We start from the raw sequence: 19,242 nt of genomic DNA on the forward strand, positions 1-19,242 counted from the left end.
GGCCCTGGTCGCCAGGGGGTGAGTCGGGCGGCTGGGCACTGCACGGTCCGGCGCCGCGCCTTCGTTGCGGGCGGTGGGGCTGAGGACGGACTGGGCCCGCGGAGCCTCCGCTCCCGCTTGCGGCCTGGGGGTGCCCGAGCCGCGGCTCTTGGGAGTAGGGGTGGGCTGGTGACGCCTCCGCCGTGGACCTGGTTTGGTCTGGGGGACTGGCAGAGACCGGTGCAGGCCGGTGCATCGGAGCTTTGGAGGGACAGGGCCGAGGCTAGAACGGGGAGGCAGGACAGGGGCCGGTGAGCCTTCCACTTGTGACTCTTAATTTGGTGCAGAGACTGGTGAAATTACTTTTTCACCTACAGAAATTCCTTTGCGTCTTTCTTCCAGGAAAACAAGAAGAATGTTTTGGGTGCCAGACCTTGGGTTTTTTGGAGGGTTTTGCGCTTCTTTTAACTGATGTTTCAGGTTTGTCTTGGAAAGCCAGCAGTCTTTGCTTTACTGGGAAAAGACTGACTCAGCAGTCTGGGGATCCCGGTTGCACTATCGGTTTGTATTTCTGTACTGCTTGTATTTTTTGTTTATTCGTTACCAGTTTGCATATTTACCTCTCTGTGCTTGATCTGAGTGGAAAGATGGTAACTTAGTACCAAGCAGAAGCCACGTGGTGGAGCGTGTAAATATTTTGGTTTGGTAGTGCCAGAAGAGAAAATTGTCCTTTTTGATAGCTGCTAACATACCGTGACTGATGAGTACATGATCTGGATCAGAGTTTTTCTTAAGAAACTAGGTTCAGCAATCTCAGAGAATATAATAGGAACGTCAGGCAAGTAGGTTTAATAGTTTGATAAGCTTAGAACAATCTTAAACTCTTCTAACTCGTACATTTTCTGTAATACTAGCAAAGAGTAATTACTGGTAAAGTGGCACAAAGTTCACTCCTTCAGAGAGATGCAAGGAGATCAATCCCTTATAATGCTGTAATGTATGACTTTGTGGATTTTTTTTTTGTGTGTGTATTTTTTTTTAACATTGCTCAGCAATGTCCAGCGTTGACCTTTGTTAGTAATGTTTTATTCCATGTGCTTGGAAAGAATAGTGAGGAAGTAAATTACGTATACTGGTGTTTTGGTTTTTTATTCTCTGATGGTATTTTTTAATGATAACTTCTTTTGATTAGTGTCTTTTACTAAAACTGTTTAAAAATAACCGTCAAAAGTCATCTGAATCATAGTTTTTTGTTTCACTTTCATGTGTTCTGTAACACAGGAAACATAGGGAGATTGAGCCCTGCTGTTTACATGTAGAATCGGATTTTGATTGTAGCTTGCAATGAATATATTGTTGAAAAGGTTGAAGGTCATGTTTTATTTTTGGGAGAGCTAAGTTATTTAAAACCATCAGAGCAACAAAAAATGACAATGATAAATTATACTGCTTGCAATTCTGATCTTTCTTGAGGAGGTTTATCTTGTTGCTTTGCAGAAGTAATTCCTTACCTGCTTTGAAGATCTAAGAGAGCTTTCTGTTTGCATAAGACATAAAAGAAGATGGAAGAAGATGAGACTTTGCAAGGTGAAACAGAGAGGGCAGAGGTTGAAACACGTGCTGCTCCTGAGGGCAGTCGGCGGATATCCGTGAGTGAATTCCTTTGCCACTGCTGTTACGACATTATGGTCAATCCCACCACCCTGAACTGTGGGCACAGTTTCTGTAGACATTGCCTAGCTTTGTGGTGGGTGTCATCCAAGAAGAATGAATGTCCTGAATGCAGAGAAAAATGGGAAGGATTCCCCAAAGTCAACATCTTGTTTAGGTGAGTATACTGTGCCATTTCTGGATTTCTAAAACCCTCAGAACTCGTCTGGTTTCTTGAGTTTGCTACACATTTTCATAGTTTATTGGTAGTCCAGACTGTCACAGGTATGTTTAAATCCTGAAGTTTCTCATGTTCTGCACCTGTACTGATCTGTTCAAGCACACTTTTCTGCATGGAACTAAGGGGTGGCTGTGTCTGGGGCTTTGGGTTTGTTTTTTTTATTTTATCCTGATTTTTTGGGGGTGATGGAGAGAAGGGATCCTTATTCGGTATTGAAACATTTGCATCTTTTATATATAGCTGGTTGTTTCCTAATAATTCTAAGTTAGAGTGATCTTTGCTAATTGTGTATTTACTTCTGTAATAGGAATTATCTATGGGAAGAAATGTGATCTGATTGCAGAACAAAGCTAGAAATACCAGTTTGCTGTCGTGAATTACCCACAAGTTCTTGTGTTAATAATACCTAAAATAGTTAGTAATATTTTAGTAAATAGATTGTAGAATTGATGGTAGGATTTTATGTTGTCTTTTACTTAGCATATTTGTATAAGCAAAGCTTGCCAGTGGCACACACAGTCCTAGTTTATATAAGAAAGAAGGATTTTTTTTAATGCTGTATTTTAATTTCCTCTGTCTTTAGAAGCTAAGAAAAATGTTATTTGGAAATAATTGATTTAAGTCTGCTAAGTATTAATAATTAATGTTTTCTTGCTTTCAAAGATGACAGTCTTAAGTAGAGGTTGGAAAACAAAACCCACCAAATACATCACTTTTCTGAATATTAAGCCTCAGTGGTTATAGTACAGTGACAAATATTTTTCCCATTAGGGATGTTATTGAAAAGCTATTTTCTGATGCCATTGAACAAAGAAAAGAAGATATTCTACAAAACAGTGATGTAGCACGCAGCTTAGCAACCTTCCAAAAATATGGGAATGACCAGATGCCTACAGTTCGGAACACAGGAAGAATTAATCCTCAAGGAGGAGGTTTTTTCTCAGGCGTTCTGACAGCTTTAACTTGTGTAGCAGTAAGTTTCATCTGGTTGGTTTTCCATATTTACTTCATTAAGCATGCGCGATCTGGTATACTTGAATTACATGCACATACAAAACATCGTCAGCACAGAACAGGCTTCAGCTGAACGGAGGAAATAAGGTAGCATTCAGGGTTGTCTGAATAACCTGAATAGTCTAGGGTCCATGAAATGGAAGATTCTACATGTCAAGCCACTTAATGCTTGTTTATTTGTATCATTAGTATATTTGCTTTGTAGGTAAAGGATAACTCTCTTTTTATTATTTTTTAATCTACTTATAGGTAGTTCTACTCGGATATCACTGGAGCAGCAGAGAATTTGAAGAAGATCATCTTGTGCACAAGCCTGTTGCTAAATGGACTGCTAAGGAAGTGATAATTTGGCTAGAGCAGCTGGGCCCATGGGCTTCACATTATAAAGAAAGATTCCTACTAGAGAAAGTGAATGGAAGGTAAGAGGCCTGATTGTGAAGAGCACCTATCATTTATTTGATTGGACTACTGGAGAGGTTTTGTTAGGGATGGTACACTATGAAATGACCATACTTTGCTCTATAGATTGAGGGAATATTCTGTTGATGTTTAAAGAGTAAAATTCCAGGCAGGTTTTAACACTTGTAGTTGAAAACTTTAGTAGTAGGTACTAAGCAAGGTAACTGAAAATTTTGTACGAGCTACTTTAAATTCTGACAATGCAGAGTGTAGTGGTACTGAAAGTAGAATTCTAATATATTATCCACCCCTCCACTTTTTCTTTCTTGTGAAAATATGCAAATTTTATATGCATTGTTGTATTCCACTGAAGAGCTCTGGGTTTGATTTCAGGAGACCTGACCCAGTATGTGAAGTACTGAAGAATTGTGTTCAGTAGCCAGCCAAGAAGCTGGTAATTTTGCATGCTGAAAGCAGGCAAGAAAAGCATGAGGGATGTCTAAAACACAGGCTCTGAGATGCAGTTGATTTAGGACACTTGATACGGAGTGTAATGATGATCTTTAAAGTCCCTTCAAACCCAGACCATTCTGTGGTTCTGTAATTCAAAAGGTGATGCCTTCTTCTATCAGTCGCTTATTGTTTCAGTATGTAATGGCTAATTTGTAGTTGTATCTTTTTGGTGAAGAGTTACTGTTTACCTTCTGAATTCTTTTGCTTTTGTAGACTCCTCCTAACACTGACAGAGGAGGATTTCACAAAAGAGCCTTACAGTATAGAGAACAGTAACCACAGGAAAGCTATTATGGCAGAACTGGAACGTGTGAAAGCTTTAGGTGTTAAACCACCACAGAATCTTTGGGAATATAAGGTAAATTTTACTTAAAGCCTGTCATGTATGTTAAGTATTTTTAAAATATCTTTAAATAAAAATTCTGTTAAAGTCAGGAGGAATGTTAAGGTAGTAGAGTTATCCTTGTGAAAACAGCTCAGTTTACTGAACTGTTGTATTTGAAAAATGATCCTTTGAAAAATAATTGTCAGAAAAATCTTAAGAACTGGCACATCCCTTTCATTTTATCTTTTCATTGTTTGAAACAATAATTTGATATCTTTCAGGCAGTAAATCCAGGAAAGTCACTTTTTCTTCTGTATGCACTGAAGAGTTCTCCAAGACTCAGTATGTTATACCTATACTTGTTTGATTACACAGAAGCTTTCCTACCTTTTATCCACACAATTTGCCCCACACAAGAAGACATGTATGAAGATACTGTCACAAAACTAATAGTAAGTGTTCAAAACATTAAACATACCACTTGCTTTAGTTGTAAGCATTTTAACATAGCAGCATAAAAACACATGATATAATTATGCACCATTTCATCTCTGTACAATACAATTTTAAAGAAAAAATGAATGTAAATGATTCCTTGATTTTACTGTATGTGATCACCAGTGTTGTGACCATTACCTTTAGTAAGACTGATGTAAGGCTCTTAAGACTTTAAATCTATGAAACGGATTGATTATTTTTTTTTTTTTTTAATTTACATGGCTGTAGAAAGGCTGTTCACTCAAAATATCTGTATTTTAGCAAATGGCATTGTAAAGTCTGGCTGGCTGTGGTGTTTTATCTAATGAAAATTACAGGGTTATAGTATTATCTACCAGAAAGGATTTCATACATTGAAATTACTGCTTTCAGTGTATGAAAAAACCATTTTTTTCAACAAAACTGTAGTGGAAATAAGCCAGTATTATATCTGTTTAATATGAAATTGATTAATAGTCTTTTAATCTTAATTTACAGGATCTTCAAGATCCTTCCTGGAAACAGTGGAGAGAATTCATTGTAAAGTATTTATTTTTGCCATACCAGTTGATAGCGGAATTTGCTTGGGATTGGCTGGACGTGCACTACTGGACATCAAGATTTATAATTGTAAATGCCATGTTGCTCTCTGTTCTGGAATTATTCTCCTTTTGGAGGCTCTGGTCAAGAAGAGAATTGAAGTAAGTCTTACTGAGCTTGTTACGAGGGTAGGAAGCACGTGGCTGTATAAATAGAAAGCAACAGTCTTGCAATTTGACAGTTACCCACTGTAATGACAGTGTCTAACCACAACTCTGAGGTTAATAAGAACATGTGAGTCTGAATCCACATGTACACTAGTACTCACTCTTGACTATACTTCTTTGAATGCTTGAAAGGGCTTCTTATAGCTGGTTTTAGTGATCAGATGTAGCAAATACAGTAATGGTAATAAGCATGTTCTTAACCATTGGGTAAATATTAACTCTTACCTTGAGAATTGCCTTTTATGGTCACTGGTATTATCTCTCAGCTGAGAACTAAGTATATATGAATTTTTTTGTTAAATGCATACAATATAGTTATTAAAGGATGAGTCCTCAGGATCATGACTAAGTTTATTACACTGATATTTCTGATAGGGGATTGTAACTGTTTTCAGTTACTGCTTTCATTCAAGCTGTTAATATTACTTCATACTTGCTGTTACAGTTTTTTAGAGCTGGCAAAGGAGAAATTCTTGTTCTGTTGTATACTGGGTTTTCACCTTATGTGCCAGCAGCTAGGGGGCAGAGCATGTACAAAAGAGAGGGGGATGCATGGAAATAATCTGGGATCAACCACTTTTAACTTGCTGTGCTTTGTGGTCTGAATAAATTGATTTAATGCTTCCTCATACAAAATCTAGTATTACTGTACCTTAAGAAAGCTTTTTCTGGAGTGCAAAACGGTGTTTTACAGGTACCCGAGCAAGGGCTAAGTAACTTGCAGCTGTAGCACATTCTAGCTTTTCTTAGGGTAAAAGCAAAATGAAAAGCTCCTCTAAGCCTCTCCCTTTCCTTTTTCACAGGACTGTTCCTCACAGAATGTGGAGACATTTCTGGAAAGCCTTAACCCAGGGTCTTTTTGTTGCCATTTTTTGGCCTTTCATTCCTCAGTTTGTCTGCAATTGTTTATTTTACTGGGCCTTGTACTTTAACCCAATTACAAACATTGATCAGGTGGTTAAAGAAGTAAGGCGTCATGAGACATAAGTGCAGTGACTGGTATTGGAACTTTTGAGCTCTTTAGTTTGTAAAAATGGACTTGAAATAAACTCTGCTTTTCTTCTTTATATATGTGGCAGTGAAAGTGGTGGATTATGTTAATTTAAACATACAGAAAAAAAAGCCCTAAGATAAGTTACACCCAAAGCTGATTCCAAATCAAAGGATGGGCTTTATTATCCAATAGTAATTTTCAATGGGGAAAAAATAATTACATTCCTGATTTAGCCATATAAAACTTAAAACAGTCATGTCACTCTATTTTACATCAAATCAAACTTACCTATTTCATCTTGAGCATTCCAGTTATTTTCAAGCTTGCCTTAAAATGAGAGTTTTCTGAAGAGCTACTGTGTGTTCCTCAACTTCAATATGCCAAAGGAAAGCTCTTCCTGGATAGGCTTGATACTGAAAGTACTTCAGTGTTTTCAGCTTTCTATGTAAAGATGTGACTGTCAAATACGCAGTCTCAGAGCAGGGAATTCTGAAATTCCTGTTGTTGAAGGCAAAGACTGCTTGAGTTTTCTTGTCCTCTGGAAAATGTGATCCAGATCGGTTAGACTTCATCAATAGTTTCTTTAATGAAGATTAGTTTGGGAAAGTGACCTGACACATCTTACTGCAGTATAATGTGTGTATCTGGATCTATGAGCAAATACTGACTGGAAAGTTTATTTTGTGTAATCAGAATTGCCATTTGTTAGTGTATGGTTTTTGATTGAAGCAAAAGTTAGATTTTTATTTTATTTTTTTTTTAAAGAGCTTTGTCCCCTTGCATTCTCCATCGGTTTGCTTTTTTTGATTGGTTGGTTTTGTTGTGTTTGGGTTTTTTTTCCCTCATTTGTGTCATTAATATGAATTTTAAATTCACATATGAATATTTTTAAAGATTAAAGATCTCTTCTGAAATCTTCATCCTTCCTAAAGACATGTTTTGGTTTTATTTATATTGAAGTACTTGTCATTAGCTACGACTTGTGCAAATTTGTGTAGCCCTGCATGTTTAAGTTGAGGTGGGTGAAAGTAGACATAAAACACTCCTGGTTCTTGAACAGTTAAGATGAGCAGTTATGAAAAAGTGTATTATTCATCAATTCATATTACTGATTTCTTTTCATAAGAGAAAAAAACTAAAAAGTGACCCTAGCTGAAACCTCTGTACATCCTTATGAGGTATATGCACTTCTGAACTTAACAGAGTCATGCTGTTCAAACACAGAGAAGGCAGTTGATTCCAGTCACTGCTGCTTTTTTGCATTCTTCTGTCTTGGTGATGGTTTATATTTGCACTTTTAAATCTGGCTCTGAAGTTTTTAATGAAATTGTAGAACTTCTCCCTGTGCCCACAGGATACTTGAGGTGCACATAGAGTAAGAAGCTGGAACCATATGGAATGAACTTCTTAGAAAATTGCATTTGAAAAGTAAATACTAGAAAAAAAGTATTAAGATTTTTAATTCATGTAGGACTAAGGTAAATAAGACACAAGTTCAGTTAGGCTTTTATAATAAGCATTTAATATAGATGAGGGGGGTCTTCGTGCTGACACTGTCACTTCATGCCTTTCTTAATGGTCAGTTCAAAGTTAACAAACGTTTAGGTAAATGTTAGTACAAAAGTTTGATTTTTATCTTACAGCCTGTGGAGTTTACAGTGAATGATGTAATGAGTCTGAAAAATCTGTGAATCTGAATATAAACAATTGATTTTAAGTCAGTTACTCAAAAAACTCAGATTTCTATGTAGTCAGTAAGGACTTACACAACTGATGACCTTTTAGTCTGTGCGATGTAGAAGGTAAATTAGAGGGTACATGTTTACTTTCGCCATTCTAGAGCGGAGAGGCTGAGGTGTCAGAAGGAGGATCAAGAAGGGGGAAAATCATTTGTTGTCACTACTGTGACTCAAAAAAAAAGTAATTTAGATTTAAATACATACAGAGTTTATTTCATGAAGACTGATGTCATACATCTAATACCTACACAAAGGCTGGATCTCACCACACATAAAGTCTGGCCATAAAAGGTGTTTTGTATGATAGGGAGCTTTAGAAAAACATTTGGCAGCTTCACGGTCACATTCACACGCCATTTTTTGACATTTGTCTTCTAGCGATTCTGAAAGAAAACACAGTAAGTTTATTGTTAATCTCAAGTAATTAAAAATACCAAATGGAATACCAAGAATTGCTACCTCATGTTCCATATTTGCCATATAAATGGTTCTTGTATTTCAGGTGCAATAGGAACTGCAGCAAGCTTTAGTAAGTCTTACAGTTCTTTTGTGTTCTTTAGATAGAGCTCCATGCTAGAACATCTCAGCAGCAGAGAATATACAAGCATGGTTTAGTTTAGTAATGGTTGATAATCACAGCAACTGTCTTGGCAGGTGAAAATACAATAATAACTGGATAAAGACTTAAATACCCTTCTCATGTTCTTCAATGAAGGAACTCTGATAGCTGATTCCTTTTTAGAAAGCGGTATGTGACCCTCCCTGATCACCCTGTTGCTCTAGTGAAACCGGAATTTTGGAAGATATTTTCCATTTCACATATACTTTAATCTACTAAATGATGTCACATTTGAATTATATATATGAAATAAGGGATGCAAAGATATTCGCTGTTTAAAATTGCCCAACTCTTTCTATTAAGGCATTCAGTAATAAGTTAGGTAAAGTGTGCTTAAGAACGATAAAATCCATGTCTGGTCATATTTGTTTTATAATTTTAGTGTTGTAACTTAACAGATTCCTTGGCATGAACATTTCTTCTTGGCATGAACATTTTCTTCTACAGCAATATATTTTGGTTTTATTGTGCCAACCCAGAAATGTGTGCATTTTCTCTATGCAACTGTCTGTAAACTGAAGAATCTTTAATTGTATTTTGTCTGAGTATTTAACATTTTAAAAGCTTAGCTAAATCTCTCCTTGAGATTTATCTAGGAGCAGAACAAACTGTCAGTTTTGTGAATGAACTCGAAGTCTGCTATGGAAGTTCTTAATATATATATGTTGAAGCTGCAACTGGCTACCCTTAGAAGTACTCAATAGCGTAAGAAGCATAAACAACATGACTGAATAAAAAAAACCCAACAAACTGTAACTGAGAAAAATTATTCTTTCTCTTGTTACTGCTTGAAACTTGATCTGTCTTTGCCAGTATTTTAAAATATTGTCAGCTTCTAGACTGGAACAGGAGCAGAAGCTTTACAGCCAGATGCAGGTGGACTGTAACTTGACAGTTAATTAGAGAAGACATGTAGTACTTATGCAGTAGAGGAGGAAATTGACCAGTAGAGATTCTGCTTGAGGTAGACCCTAAGCAAAGTAAAGAGTGAATGGAAGGGAGGAAATGAAATAGTGTCTAAACCTTAATTTTACTTCAGGGCAGGCAAATTCTAAATTGAGTTATGAAATGAGAGGGTTTTGAGTTTTCTCTGAACAGCCTACTGTGTTGCCTTTAAACTATGGTAGTCAGAAACTCAGACTCGTAAACAGGTTTACATGAGGGGCTGTATTTTTGTGGAGCACAAAATAACCAATTCTCAAGCTGATTTGCATTCCAGGTAGTAGCATGCAAGGTAACTGACCTAGCACCTGATTTGACAAAAAACCCCAAACAAATCCCAAAACCTAACAACTAAGAAGAAAAAAAACCTGCAAATTTGGGGGCTTGTGAGAAGTTACAGTTCAAAAAGCCTTTGAAGTGTGTTGGGAAATATTTTCTAGAACTCTGGAAATTATGAACAATTAATGTAAAAGAAATGCTGCTTTTTCCTTTTAAACACATTTTTGTTTGTTTCTTTGAGGTCTCTTTCTCCTTTTCTTTCATACTTACAGCATGGCCAGTATATTAAATTCATATTTCGGAGTAATTGAACAAAATCTATCAGGATGTGGTCAACCATCTGTTGCAACTTATATGCTAATTATATAAATAGTTTCAAATTAACATGTTATGGCTTGTTCCATAAATAAACATAGCCATCAAATATTTTATTACCTCACTGTTTGAAATTGGAAGTTGTAATTGTGAATTCATTCATCAGTTGTAGCCACTAGCAGTGGGCTGTGTAACTGATCAGTGGTAACTATGTAAAAAACTTGTCCATCATAGACTTAAAAATGGTGTGAAATATCTGCTAAGTATAAAGGATCCTTTTAAACAGTTGTAATTTCCTGTTTGTAGCCGTGCGCTTTTGTTTTTGACCTGTGGGGGGTAGCCTAACATGGGTTCCTGAACGTGTAAAAGAGAGGATTTCTGGTAGTGTGTCATGCAACGGTAATAGAAGCTTGTAGATAAGAATCTCGTTTGCTTTATGTATGTCAGTAGGTGGGGATTAGAAGAGGAAACTGCATTAAATTGGTTGGCATAGCTGTGCTTTCTGGAGGCAGAGAGTAAAAAAAGTTGTGAAAGAAAGGAAGGTGAAATAAGAATTTTACAGTTAATTAAAAAAAAAAAAGGTTTTCTATTTAATCAATGAGACAAATGGGAGAAGTAAAAAAGGACAAACAAAACTACCTCCCTCCCCCCCCCCCCCCCAAAAAAAAAAAAAAAACAGATCACACAAACCCCCCAGCTAGGACTGTTCACTCACCACACACAGCAGTGTTGTCTTCACATTCCCAGTGGTAACTTTCTATCTTGGGGTGACAACCTGCTTGTTCTGCCTTGCCGTAGCAGCAGTCATGGTTAAAGCAGCACCTGAGAGTGATAGAAATGGGTTTGCCTTAATTCAGACTCTGGTGATTTATGGCCATCTAATCTGAATGTTTATCATCAGCATGTTTCTACAGGCTGTGAAATGATAAAACAGTCAACATAGGTGAATGTACAAACAGTTACCTGCCCAGGAAGCAGAACAGGGTAATTGTTTAATAGATCACCTGGAAAAATTATTGCTCTTTCATGTAATTGATGATAATGTCTGATATACATTGATCTAGTTGAACTTCCTTATAGATGAAAGTACAAGGAATCTATGAAGCATTCTCCATTTAAACACAATAAACTTTTATGTGAGTGGAACTCTCTCCTAGCCCTGTCCAAGAAAAGATGAAAAAACAGAATAGTCTGCCAGATAATGAATGATGTATTTTTCCGGCAATTATAACAGTTTCTGGCAGTTGTAACAGTTACAGGAAGGGGACAAGATTTGTTGGGCTGTAGCATACGATCATAAATGTTGTCATATAGGAAAGGCCTTGGTAGCAGAAAAGCTGAAAGCAGGTGAAATGTTCAGTAAGGAATAAGCATGGGTGCTCTTTAATGCCATGTTAGAACTAAAACTGTTGCTGCAGTATCATGAAAGAATTTGGAAAAAATGCCCAAAATGATGGTTTCAAAAATTGTTCTTGTTACAGTTGGATCAATGAATTAATTCATAGACTTTCTGTCACAGGAAAGCATTAACGGTGTATTTTAAAGCTTAGAAAAAAACTATTCTTCATTGCAATCCCAGTATACCAAGTAGGGGAGGTAACAAAGACCTGAAATTAGCTAGCTTGTAAGGTCTTGTTACAAAGTAACTATACTCTTTCTTCTTTGACTTGGTGGAAGAACACCAAGGTGTATCCACAAACACTTCCTGTTCAGTCATTCAGTTTCCTCCTGGTAGTCTACTACAGTAGGCCCGTGATGTTTAGGTCGTGTTTAGATTGCCTGAGGAATTTGTGTCTGCAATAGAAAAGTTAATGCTGTGAGCTCTCATTTTAACTACTATTCTGTCCTACGCTTATTAAATAATTACTGGGTAATTCCACATGAATTGCCATTTACAGATCCTGTGGTACATAACAATGGAAAAGCATGTGCTTGTGAAGTAGTGTAGTTCCATTTCATCCATAGAAATAAAAAAATGAATCTAGTGAGTCTTTGTAGCAGTACTGGGATAAATAACCCAGGAGATGCAACTGCTTTTGCTAGTGTGCAGTTTATCTTCATGTGTTTACAGCAATTTTTAGAATTACTTTAGTCCTCTTTTAAGCATTTAAAATGAAAATAGATTCTTAAGGATTTTATATTTTAGCTTATGAAAGCAGTATATGATTGTCCCCATTTCAAAGGAGTTTTTGTAAGTGGCAGGCAAAAGCTATGATTGGAATAATTCCATTGGTGATATTTTTACTTCAGATTAAGTATTTCTGTATTTCTTAACTTGTTTTCGGGCATTCTAAATGTAAACAGTTCACGATGTATATCAAAACTTTAAGAAGTCAGACTTGGTAAGAAAGTTTGTGTCTACATTCAATCCTTGATTCTGGTCAAATGCAGTAGATAGAGTAAGAACACTGGCTTCTGGCTTGTTCTTAACATTCTGTAGCTGTTAAAACCCAGACCACAAATAGCTAACCATGTTTTGTGAAGAAGCAGCTTATTGCTGCTGTGGGATTTACTACAATGTGGAAAAATGGCCTACAGTGAAAGATCAGCAAACTGCAGATTCTCCATCATTATCTTTAGTGATACAGATGAAGTAATAATAGTCCCTTCTTTTCATGTGTGTTCCCAGTAGCAACTACATTCTCCTAAGTTGTCTTTAAAATAACAGATTGCACAACCAGAAATTTGAAATATGTAGGGTAAGATTCTAGAAGTTTTAGGTCTAATCCCAACTAGAATCCTTATTAAAAATTGATTTGAACTTTCCTTATATTCTACCCTAAAGAGAATAGTTTGAATGCTTGAGCTTTAAAGCTTCTACAATTAGACTTTAGTTCTTCAGCTTCGGCCAAGCAGCAAAAGCAAAGAACGTCAGTTGTACTGTGAATCCAATATTAATGCAATAAGAGTTTGAGTTAAAGGCAAGTAGGTCTCACACAGATCTACAGGAACATAATTTTACTGCCTCAGAGTTTCTTAGTGGTCTGAGATGTGTTTAAACTCAATTCCCTCACTGGTGTTAAGTAGGCCTAATTCATACTGTAGTCCTTTTACTCTGCCATGTGCATACATTCAGCAGTTAATTACTCACGTAAATAGTTAGCTCTTACCAGTCTACTCCGTCCTTGGGCCATCCTCTTCCTCCCAGACCACAGTAGCATCCATAGCGTAAGTAGGCAAAAGGAGATCGACCTGTAGTACATCTAATGGCTCCAGCTAATTCAAGTATTCCTCTTCGATTTCTAAAACGGGCTTCCCCAAGAGTGCCTTTATAAACTGTGAAAGAAAACCTTTTATTTTTTTATTGAATCAAACCTGCAGATACAAAATTGAACTTTGATAATGAATGTCCATACTCAATACCGTGTTCTTGTTGGTGCTTGGCGTCGCACTGCTTGACCCAGTCCCTTTTTACCCCCACCTATAGTGAGCAGAACACTGCACAGCATTCTGAATAGCTGCAGTGATTTCTTCTCATCAAAGCAGCATACAACAGCAGACTTAAGTCATTTCCAGTCTTAAATCTGGCAAGGGCTAGCATGTGTTCTGGGGTCTAGGTCCACTAATCTGCTACAATTAGATGTCCTAAGCCTTGTGGTATTTTCTCCTTATCACAACATGCAACTTTGCCCATTTTCTAAAACGTAATGCTTTACATTTGAACAAATATGTCCTCTCTGATGGGGTTCTGGTTTTCATCATTTATAGACAATGCAAAGTAACTGACAGAGGTGGTGGGGCAGGTGCAGAGCAGCGAAATGGGTGGGTGCTTGAAGTTATTTCCAGGGTTGTCTTTTTAATATTTATATTTTTTGTATTATAAGAAGGGTTACCTTTTTTATTTTTATTGTTTCATTTTGTTTGCATGTAGTTGTTGTTTAAGGGATTCTGGTTATTCTTTCTCCAGAGCAAGACTGTATTTAGGCACTTTAACTATTCTGTATCAGTATTAAAGTAGGTCCAGAGCAGAAGATAAACACTGAGGCACCAGATGACTTTTTTTTAGGACATCATGTCATCCTTCAGGTTGAGATAATGCATCAAAGACCTTTCATGGTAACAGGCAGCATTTCCTTGTAGTCCAGGCACCAAGGTATTCCCATCATTTTTTAAGAAGTTGGATGAGTACTCAACAAATGAGTGGGTTAATCAAGGCTGCTGATTAGAGTTCTCTTAGTAATTAAACTAATGATTTGATATGAGGGGAACAGTTTATAAATCTTAACTCTCAGTACTGGATACAGATTGGGAAGGACATTAACATTTAATAACACGTAATGTCTGTGTGCGAGAGAGCAGAAAAAACATTTAGACTTTGTCATTGAAGGCTTTGACATTTCTTTTCCTACAGAATAACTGTATGATTATACAGTTTGTATATAATCTGTATAATCATGTAATCTATTATAATAGACTAATAGACTAATCTATTTTAATAGATTCTGTAATTAACTATATAATCAGTTAATGGAAGATCTGACACAAAAACACTGTTTCCAGCACAGTTTAGTAACTTGAAATACGTGGGACGCTGGTGATCTCCAGCACTTGTAATTTCATGAAACAAAGGGATTTAAACACCTCATTAAGAAATAAAATTGCTTTTTTTCTGTGAGAATGGTAAAAAAGGCTTTAGAAAGAATGTAGGTAATCCTTACTTATGAAAATAGCTATGCTTCCTAAGACAGTATTTATTACTTTTCTGACTGGAGATGACTCCCGGATCCTGTTCCCTCCTGCTTTGTGGGCAGGTGATGTAGGGAGAAGATGTTGAAACAAAAGTGGTTTAATTTGCACATGTGTTTTTGGCCCATTGATTAAAAGCAATCACATCTCAAGGAGTTAAAAAAGCTTCCTTGGCTATGTAGTCACTTGCAGTTTCACTTAAAAACTGTTTTGCTGGCACTAAAACCTCCTTGCTGAGATAGTGAACAGTATTTATTATGTCATGGTTCCCATTCCAGGTTTTCTGATGATTCTCTTGATGCTTTCCCAACGGGAATGGAAGGTGTACTGAATGGACTCTTTAGAACCTGTAGTTCTAGGTGTCAGAATAAGTCATGTTGTAGAACTGACACAAGATTGAGCATTTCCAGTTCCATAGTAGTTCTCAGTACGTGTTTCAGCTCTGAGTAGCAGAAGCATCCATTTGAGTATAAACAGACTCTTATCTTTACAGTAGCATTAAATGTGTTATCTTCACTGTCAGTACAGGTTCAGTAAAGTCCCAGCTGAAAAAAACACTGCAGTAAGGCTGCAGCATTATGAGTAACAACTGCTTATACTCTTAAATGTTTAGGAATATTTGGCTAGACTCTCATAGGTAGTCAGTAGTGGCTGAAGGAACTGTATTAATGGTTGACAGGCAGAGCTGGGCTTGCTCTGCAAGACATTTGTGATACTGAAGAAATCCCTGAAGAAAGTGAAGAATTTTTACATTGTGCCTCAGTTCTGGCAACTGGGGAAGGATGGAGCAGGGGAGCTATGCAACCGGAAGAGGAAAACAAGAATTTCCAAGTCATACTCCTGGTTTCATCAGAGAATTGTTTGCTACCATTGGACAACTGCCACTCCCTTGATTTAAATCGGTGTAAAGTAGAAGTGATGAACTGTCTGCTCCCTGAGGAGTTCAAGTAGAAATCTTTAAAAATTGTCGTGTAACTTACAGAAAATAACATGAACTTTTTATCCTTGCAGTTTGTGTTACAGCATCTGGACGTGCACAACAAAGCAAGACTGTATTGTGCTGTAGATACTCTGAATATGACTGAAGGAAAAGTCTCTGTCTTGTAATCTGAGGTTATTTAGAAGCAATGAAAGACCATTCTATAATATGTAGAACTGTCAATAAGAATATCAGTATGATGAAGATAGTGTTAGTATACTGGCAACATTGTGACATTTCCAAAGTAGTTTATCAGAGCTTATGTGGAATATACCCAGAGAGTGAAGCGACATTCTGCATATTTCCAAGTGTTTCATGATTAAGGTATGTTTTTGAAATCTCCGATGTGGCTTTGTTCAGTTTTATGAAGACTTCGCATTTCATAGAATGACAGAATGGTTTGGGTTGGAAAGGATCATCCAGTTCCAACCTCCCTGCCGTGGGCAGGAACACCTCATACTAGCCCATGTTGCCCAAGGCTCTGTCCAACCTGGCCTTGAACACTGCCAGGGATGAAGCATTTACCATTTCTTTGGGCAGCCTGTGCCAGTGCCTCACCACCCTCACAGTAAAGAACTTCTTTCTTATACCTAACCTGAACTTCCCCTAAGTTTGAACCTGTTACCTCTTACCCTGTCACTACAGGCCTGATGAAGAGTCCGTCCCCAGCATCCCTATAAGCCCCCTTCAGACACTGGAAGGCTGCTATGAGGTCTCTACTCAGCCTTCTCCAGGCTGAACAGCCCCAACTTTCTCAGCTTGTCTTCATATGGGAGGTGCTCCAGCCCCCTTAGCATCCTTGTGGCCCTCCGCTGGACAAGAATATTCCTCTAGGTTTGATTATACGTTCCTGTAAGTGTAGTGTCCTCTGGTCTGGTTTTTTGTTTTGTCAAATTGCAGATTATGTGCAGCTCTTCAAACACAGTGTTGTGGGTGGGGAAAAACGGAGGGAACCAGATTGTGTTTATTTACATTTCATTGCTTTGTAATGTGTATAAAAATAAATTAAGCCCACATTGTTTTGGTATCTAGAGGTCACAGAAAGTAAGTACATCTAAGTGTATAAAAATAATTTAGACAATTTGAGTCTGGTCTTGTTATGGTTTTTAATATTCATGTAATATTTAATTCCAGTGTTTATTGCAGAATAGGAACTGGAACTTTGTTAAAGTTTCAGCTGTTCTAATTCTTGAAAGAAAACGTTCAAGACAGACATTTGGGAGAATAAAAATCCCCAAGAGATCAGCCCATCAGCAGACTCAGGTTTAATTGGATGTGAGGTAGCTGCTTTAAAAGTAAAGGTTGAAGGGAAACCGAAGCTGTATGGATCCTAAGGCTGCTTTAGGCACCGAAGACTAGCAGATAGAAAAACCAAACCAACAAACAAATCTATGCAGGTGTCTTTGTTATTGTAATGGCTAAGCCAGAGATCAAAAGCCTTGAGGTGGCTTCCTGAAGACTGAAATTAAGGAAACACTAAAGACAGATGGAGAGAAAGGAACAATAAGTGATCACATTATGTTTGTGTTGTGCTTGATTTCAAAACTGTCATTCCTGTTGGAGCCCTGCCATGTTTGGAGGGCTTGACCCGCATCATGCCTTTTTGGTTTGTTGCCTGTAGCTCTAGACAGTTCAAAGACCTTATTATGTCTTTGCAAGTTGTTTTCCACTCTGCCTTTCTCCTCTCCTTTTTTCCTAGTTTTCTGAATAGGCTACAATAGTATTTAAAAATCCAGTCCCTTATATTTCCAGATGCATAGAGGGGAAAATTTTTTAGAAATACATTCATTTTTTGTGAAAGGTCCCATTTCCCATAAAATTTTACTCCTTGCAATGGGAACAATGCAAACATAATAATTATTTTGGCAGAGATATAATTATGGTTTTTATTGAGATGCACAGCTTTGCATATTTATGATACATACTACATTAGTCATTAGTATGTAATACAGTTTATGTTTTGTGGGTTTTAAAAGAAATTTTAATATATTCTTTCAAAGACTGGGGCTACAGGAACATTTTCTGATGTTAAATATGTGTAGTATTTACTATAGTGATATTTTCTTTGTACAGTCATAGTGCTCCAGTAGTTCAGAACTTGCAGCCTGGGACTAAGCAGACTTTCTGATGCATCTCCAAGATCTTGCTAGAAGTGGAACCCATTGAACTGTGTGAGTTATTGAAATGTTTTTTGGTTTTGCTTATGTTTTTTACTCTTGTTTTTTAAGCCCTCAGGACACCTTGTTCACCTTGTCTTATTGCCCAGACTGCTGCTGTGCTATCTCTGTAGCCTGGGGTCACATGTAAATTTTCCAAAATGATAAATTTGCCTGTTTTGATACTGTGGACCAAGCACTGGGAAAAAGGTAAATTGCATTTCCCATCCTCCTCACTGCCTATGGAATGGGTGACTGTGATGCCTGACTCGGAGCGATCAGACCAAAGCCAGGCTCTCTGTAATGATTACTCCAGGCTGGCAGAAGCAGTGAAACAGTATTTCCTTGCTTTCCTTCATGTTCCTTCTGAAGTTTGTGCTGTGCAAAGGATGAGATCTGGAGGATGATCAATATGCAGAGGGAATAACAGGGACATGCCAAGGTCAGGCAATAGAATTGGGGCAGTGAGCTTGGTAGGGTCTTAAGTTGGCCCCATTATGCAAGCACCTTACCTTATGGCCTTTAATCATGTGATTGCCTTACCCCCCTTCCTCACCCCACCCTGCTTCATTCTGGCACAGAATCTAAGAATGAACCGAGGCTCTTGTCCTTGGGATCCTATTAATGAGATTTAGTTTGGTGAATTTGCAAGTTGTGCAGGTATGCATAAAATGTGCAGAAAGACAGAAGAGGATCTCTGAATTAAGGCAGCTGAATGCTGTTCTGGAAAACTGGATTTTATCCTTACAGCTGTCACAAAGACTCAGCATGAGGTTTAATCACTTTAAAACAATGCCTGTAGATGTTTACTAATCGTATGCTCACGCCTGCTGCATATCCTGGGGTTAGAGTACCAACCTACTGCAACATTCAGTGAGAGCCAGAGGCTTTGAGGAGTTAAGTTCTACATTAATTGTAAGTAGTTGTAGGTAAAATCGGGTTCAAACATGTCGCCATGGGAACTTAAAATTAGTGGATGCTTTTTTGTGTCAGCCCACCTACTTATGTGAAAAAGAGGGATGATAACATAGTTTCACAGAAGTGTGAAAGAATTAAATACATTCAGATACACTGATGAATACCTCAGAAAACCTATGAGGAAATGAACTGTAAATTATTACAACTGGCCTTTAATACTGCTTAATACATAGGACATAAAAGACCAAAA

At 37.4% G+C, this 19,242-nt stretch overlaps 2 protein-coding genes across 5 annotated transcripts in view; one reads left to right on the plus strand and one right to left on the minus strand.

The window, feature by feature from the left end:
* BFAR (bifunctional apoptosis regulator) overlaps nucleotides 1-19,242 on the plus strand; it is a 25,944-nt gene continuing 6,702 nt past the window's right edge. For 2 of the 4 annotated variants that reach the window (XR_009728873.1, XR_009728872.1), the window contains exons 1-8: nucleotides 437-540; nucleotides 1,477-1,807; nucleotides 2,642-2,843; nucleotides 3,134-3,303; nucleotides 4,010-4,154; nucleotides 4,403-4,573; nucleotides 5,097-5,299; nucleotides 17,992-18,087. Coding sequence is in view for 2 of the 4 variants with exons in the window: in XM_061376089.1 (XP_061232073.1) it covers nucleotides 1,542-1,807; nucleotides 2,642-2,843; nucleotides 3,134-3,303; nucleotides 4,010-4,154; nucleotides 4,403-4,573; nucleotides 5,097-5,299; nucleotides 6,169-6,352 (1,341 nt within the window). In the remaining 2 variants the exon portion in view is untranslated. Of the gene's footprint in view, nucleotides 19-436; nucleotides 541-1,476; nucleotides 1,808-2,641; nucleotides 2,844-3,133; nucleotides 3,304-4,009; nucleotides 4,155-4,402; nucleotides 4,574-5,096; nucleotides 5,300-6,168; nucleotides 6,437-17,991; nucleotides 18,088-19,242 lie in introns of those variants that run through there. The other 2 variants (XM_061376089.1, XM_061376087.1) reach the window with 2 other exon arrangements.
* PLA2G10 (phospholipase A2 group X) overlaps nucleotides 8,296-19,242 on the minus strand; it is an 11,940-nt gene continuing 993 nt past the window's right edge. Inside the window, exons 2-4 of the mRNA XM_061376090.1 lie at nucleotides 13,364-13,529; nucleotides 10,969-11,075; nucleotides 8,296-8,481 (exon numbers count right to left, since the gene is read on the minus strand). Coding sequence (XP_061232074.1) covers nucleotides 8,336-8,481; nucleotides 10,969-11,075; nucleotides 13,364-13,529 — 419 coding nt within the window. The 3' untranslated portion in view covers nucleotides 8,296-8,335. The remainder of the gene's footprint in view (nucleotides 8,482-10,968; nucleotides 11,076-13,363; nucleotides 13,530-19,242) is intronic.

The sequence above is a fragment of the Neopsephotus bourkii genome, unplaced genomic scaffold (assembly GCF_033783945.1).
Source record: "Neopsephotus bourkii isolate Nb327-2 ecotype Australia unplaced genomic scaffold, CSIRO-AGI_Nbou_v1 NB_1706, whole genome shotgun sequence".
NCBI classification, from domain to species: Eukaryota; Metazoa; Chordata; class Aves; order Psittaciformes; family Psittacidae; genus Neopsephotus; species Neopsephotus bourkii.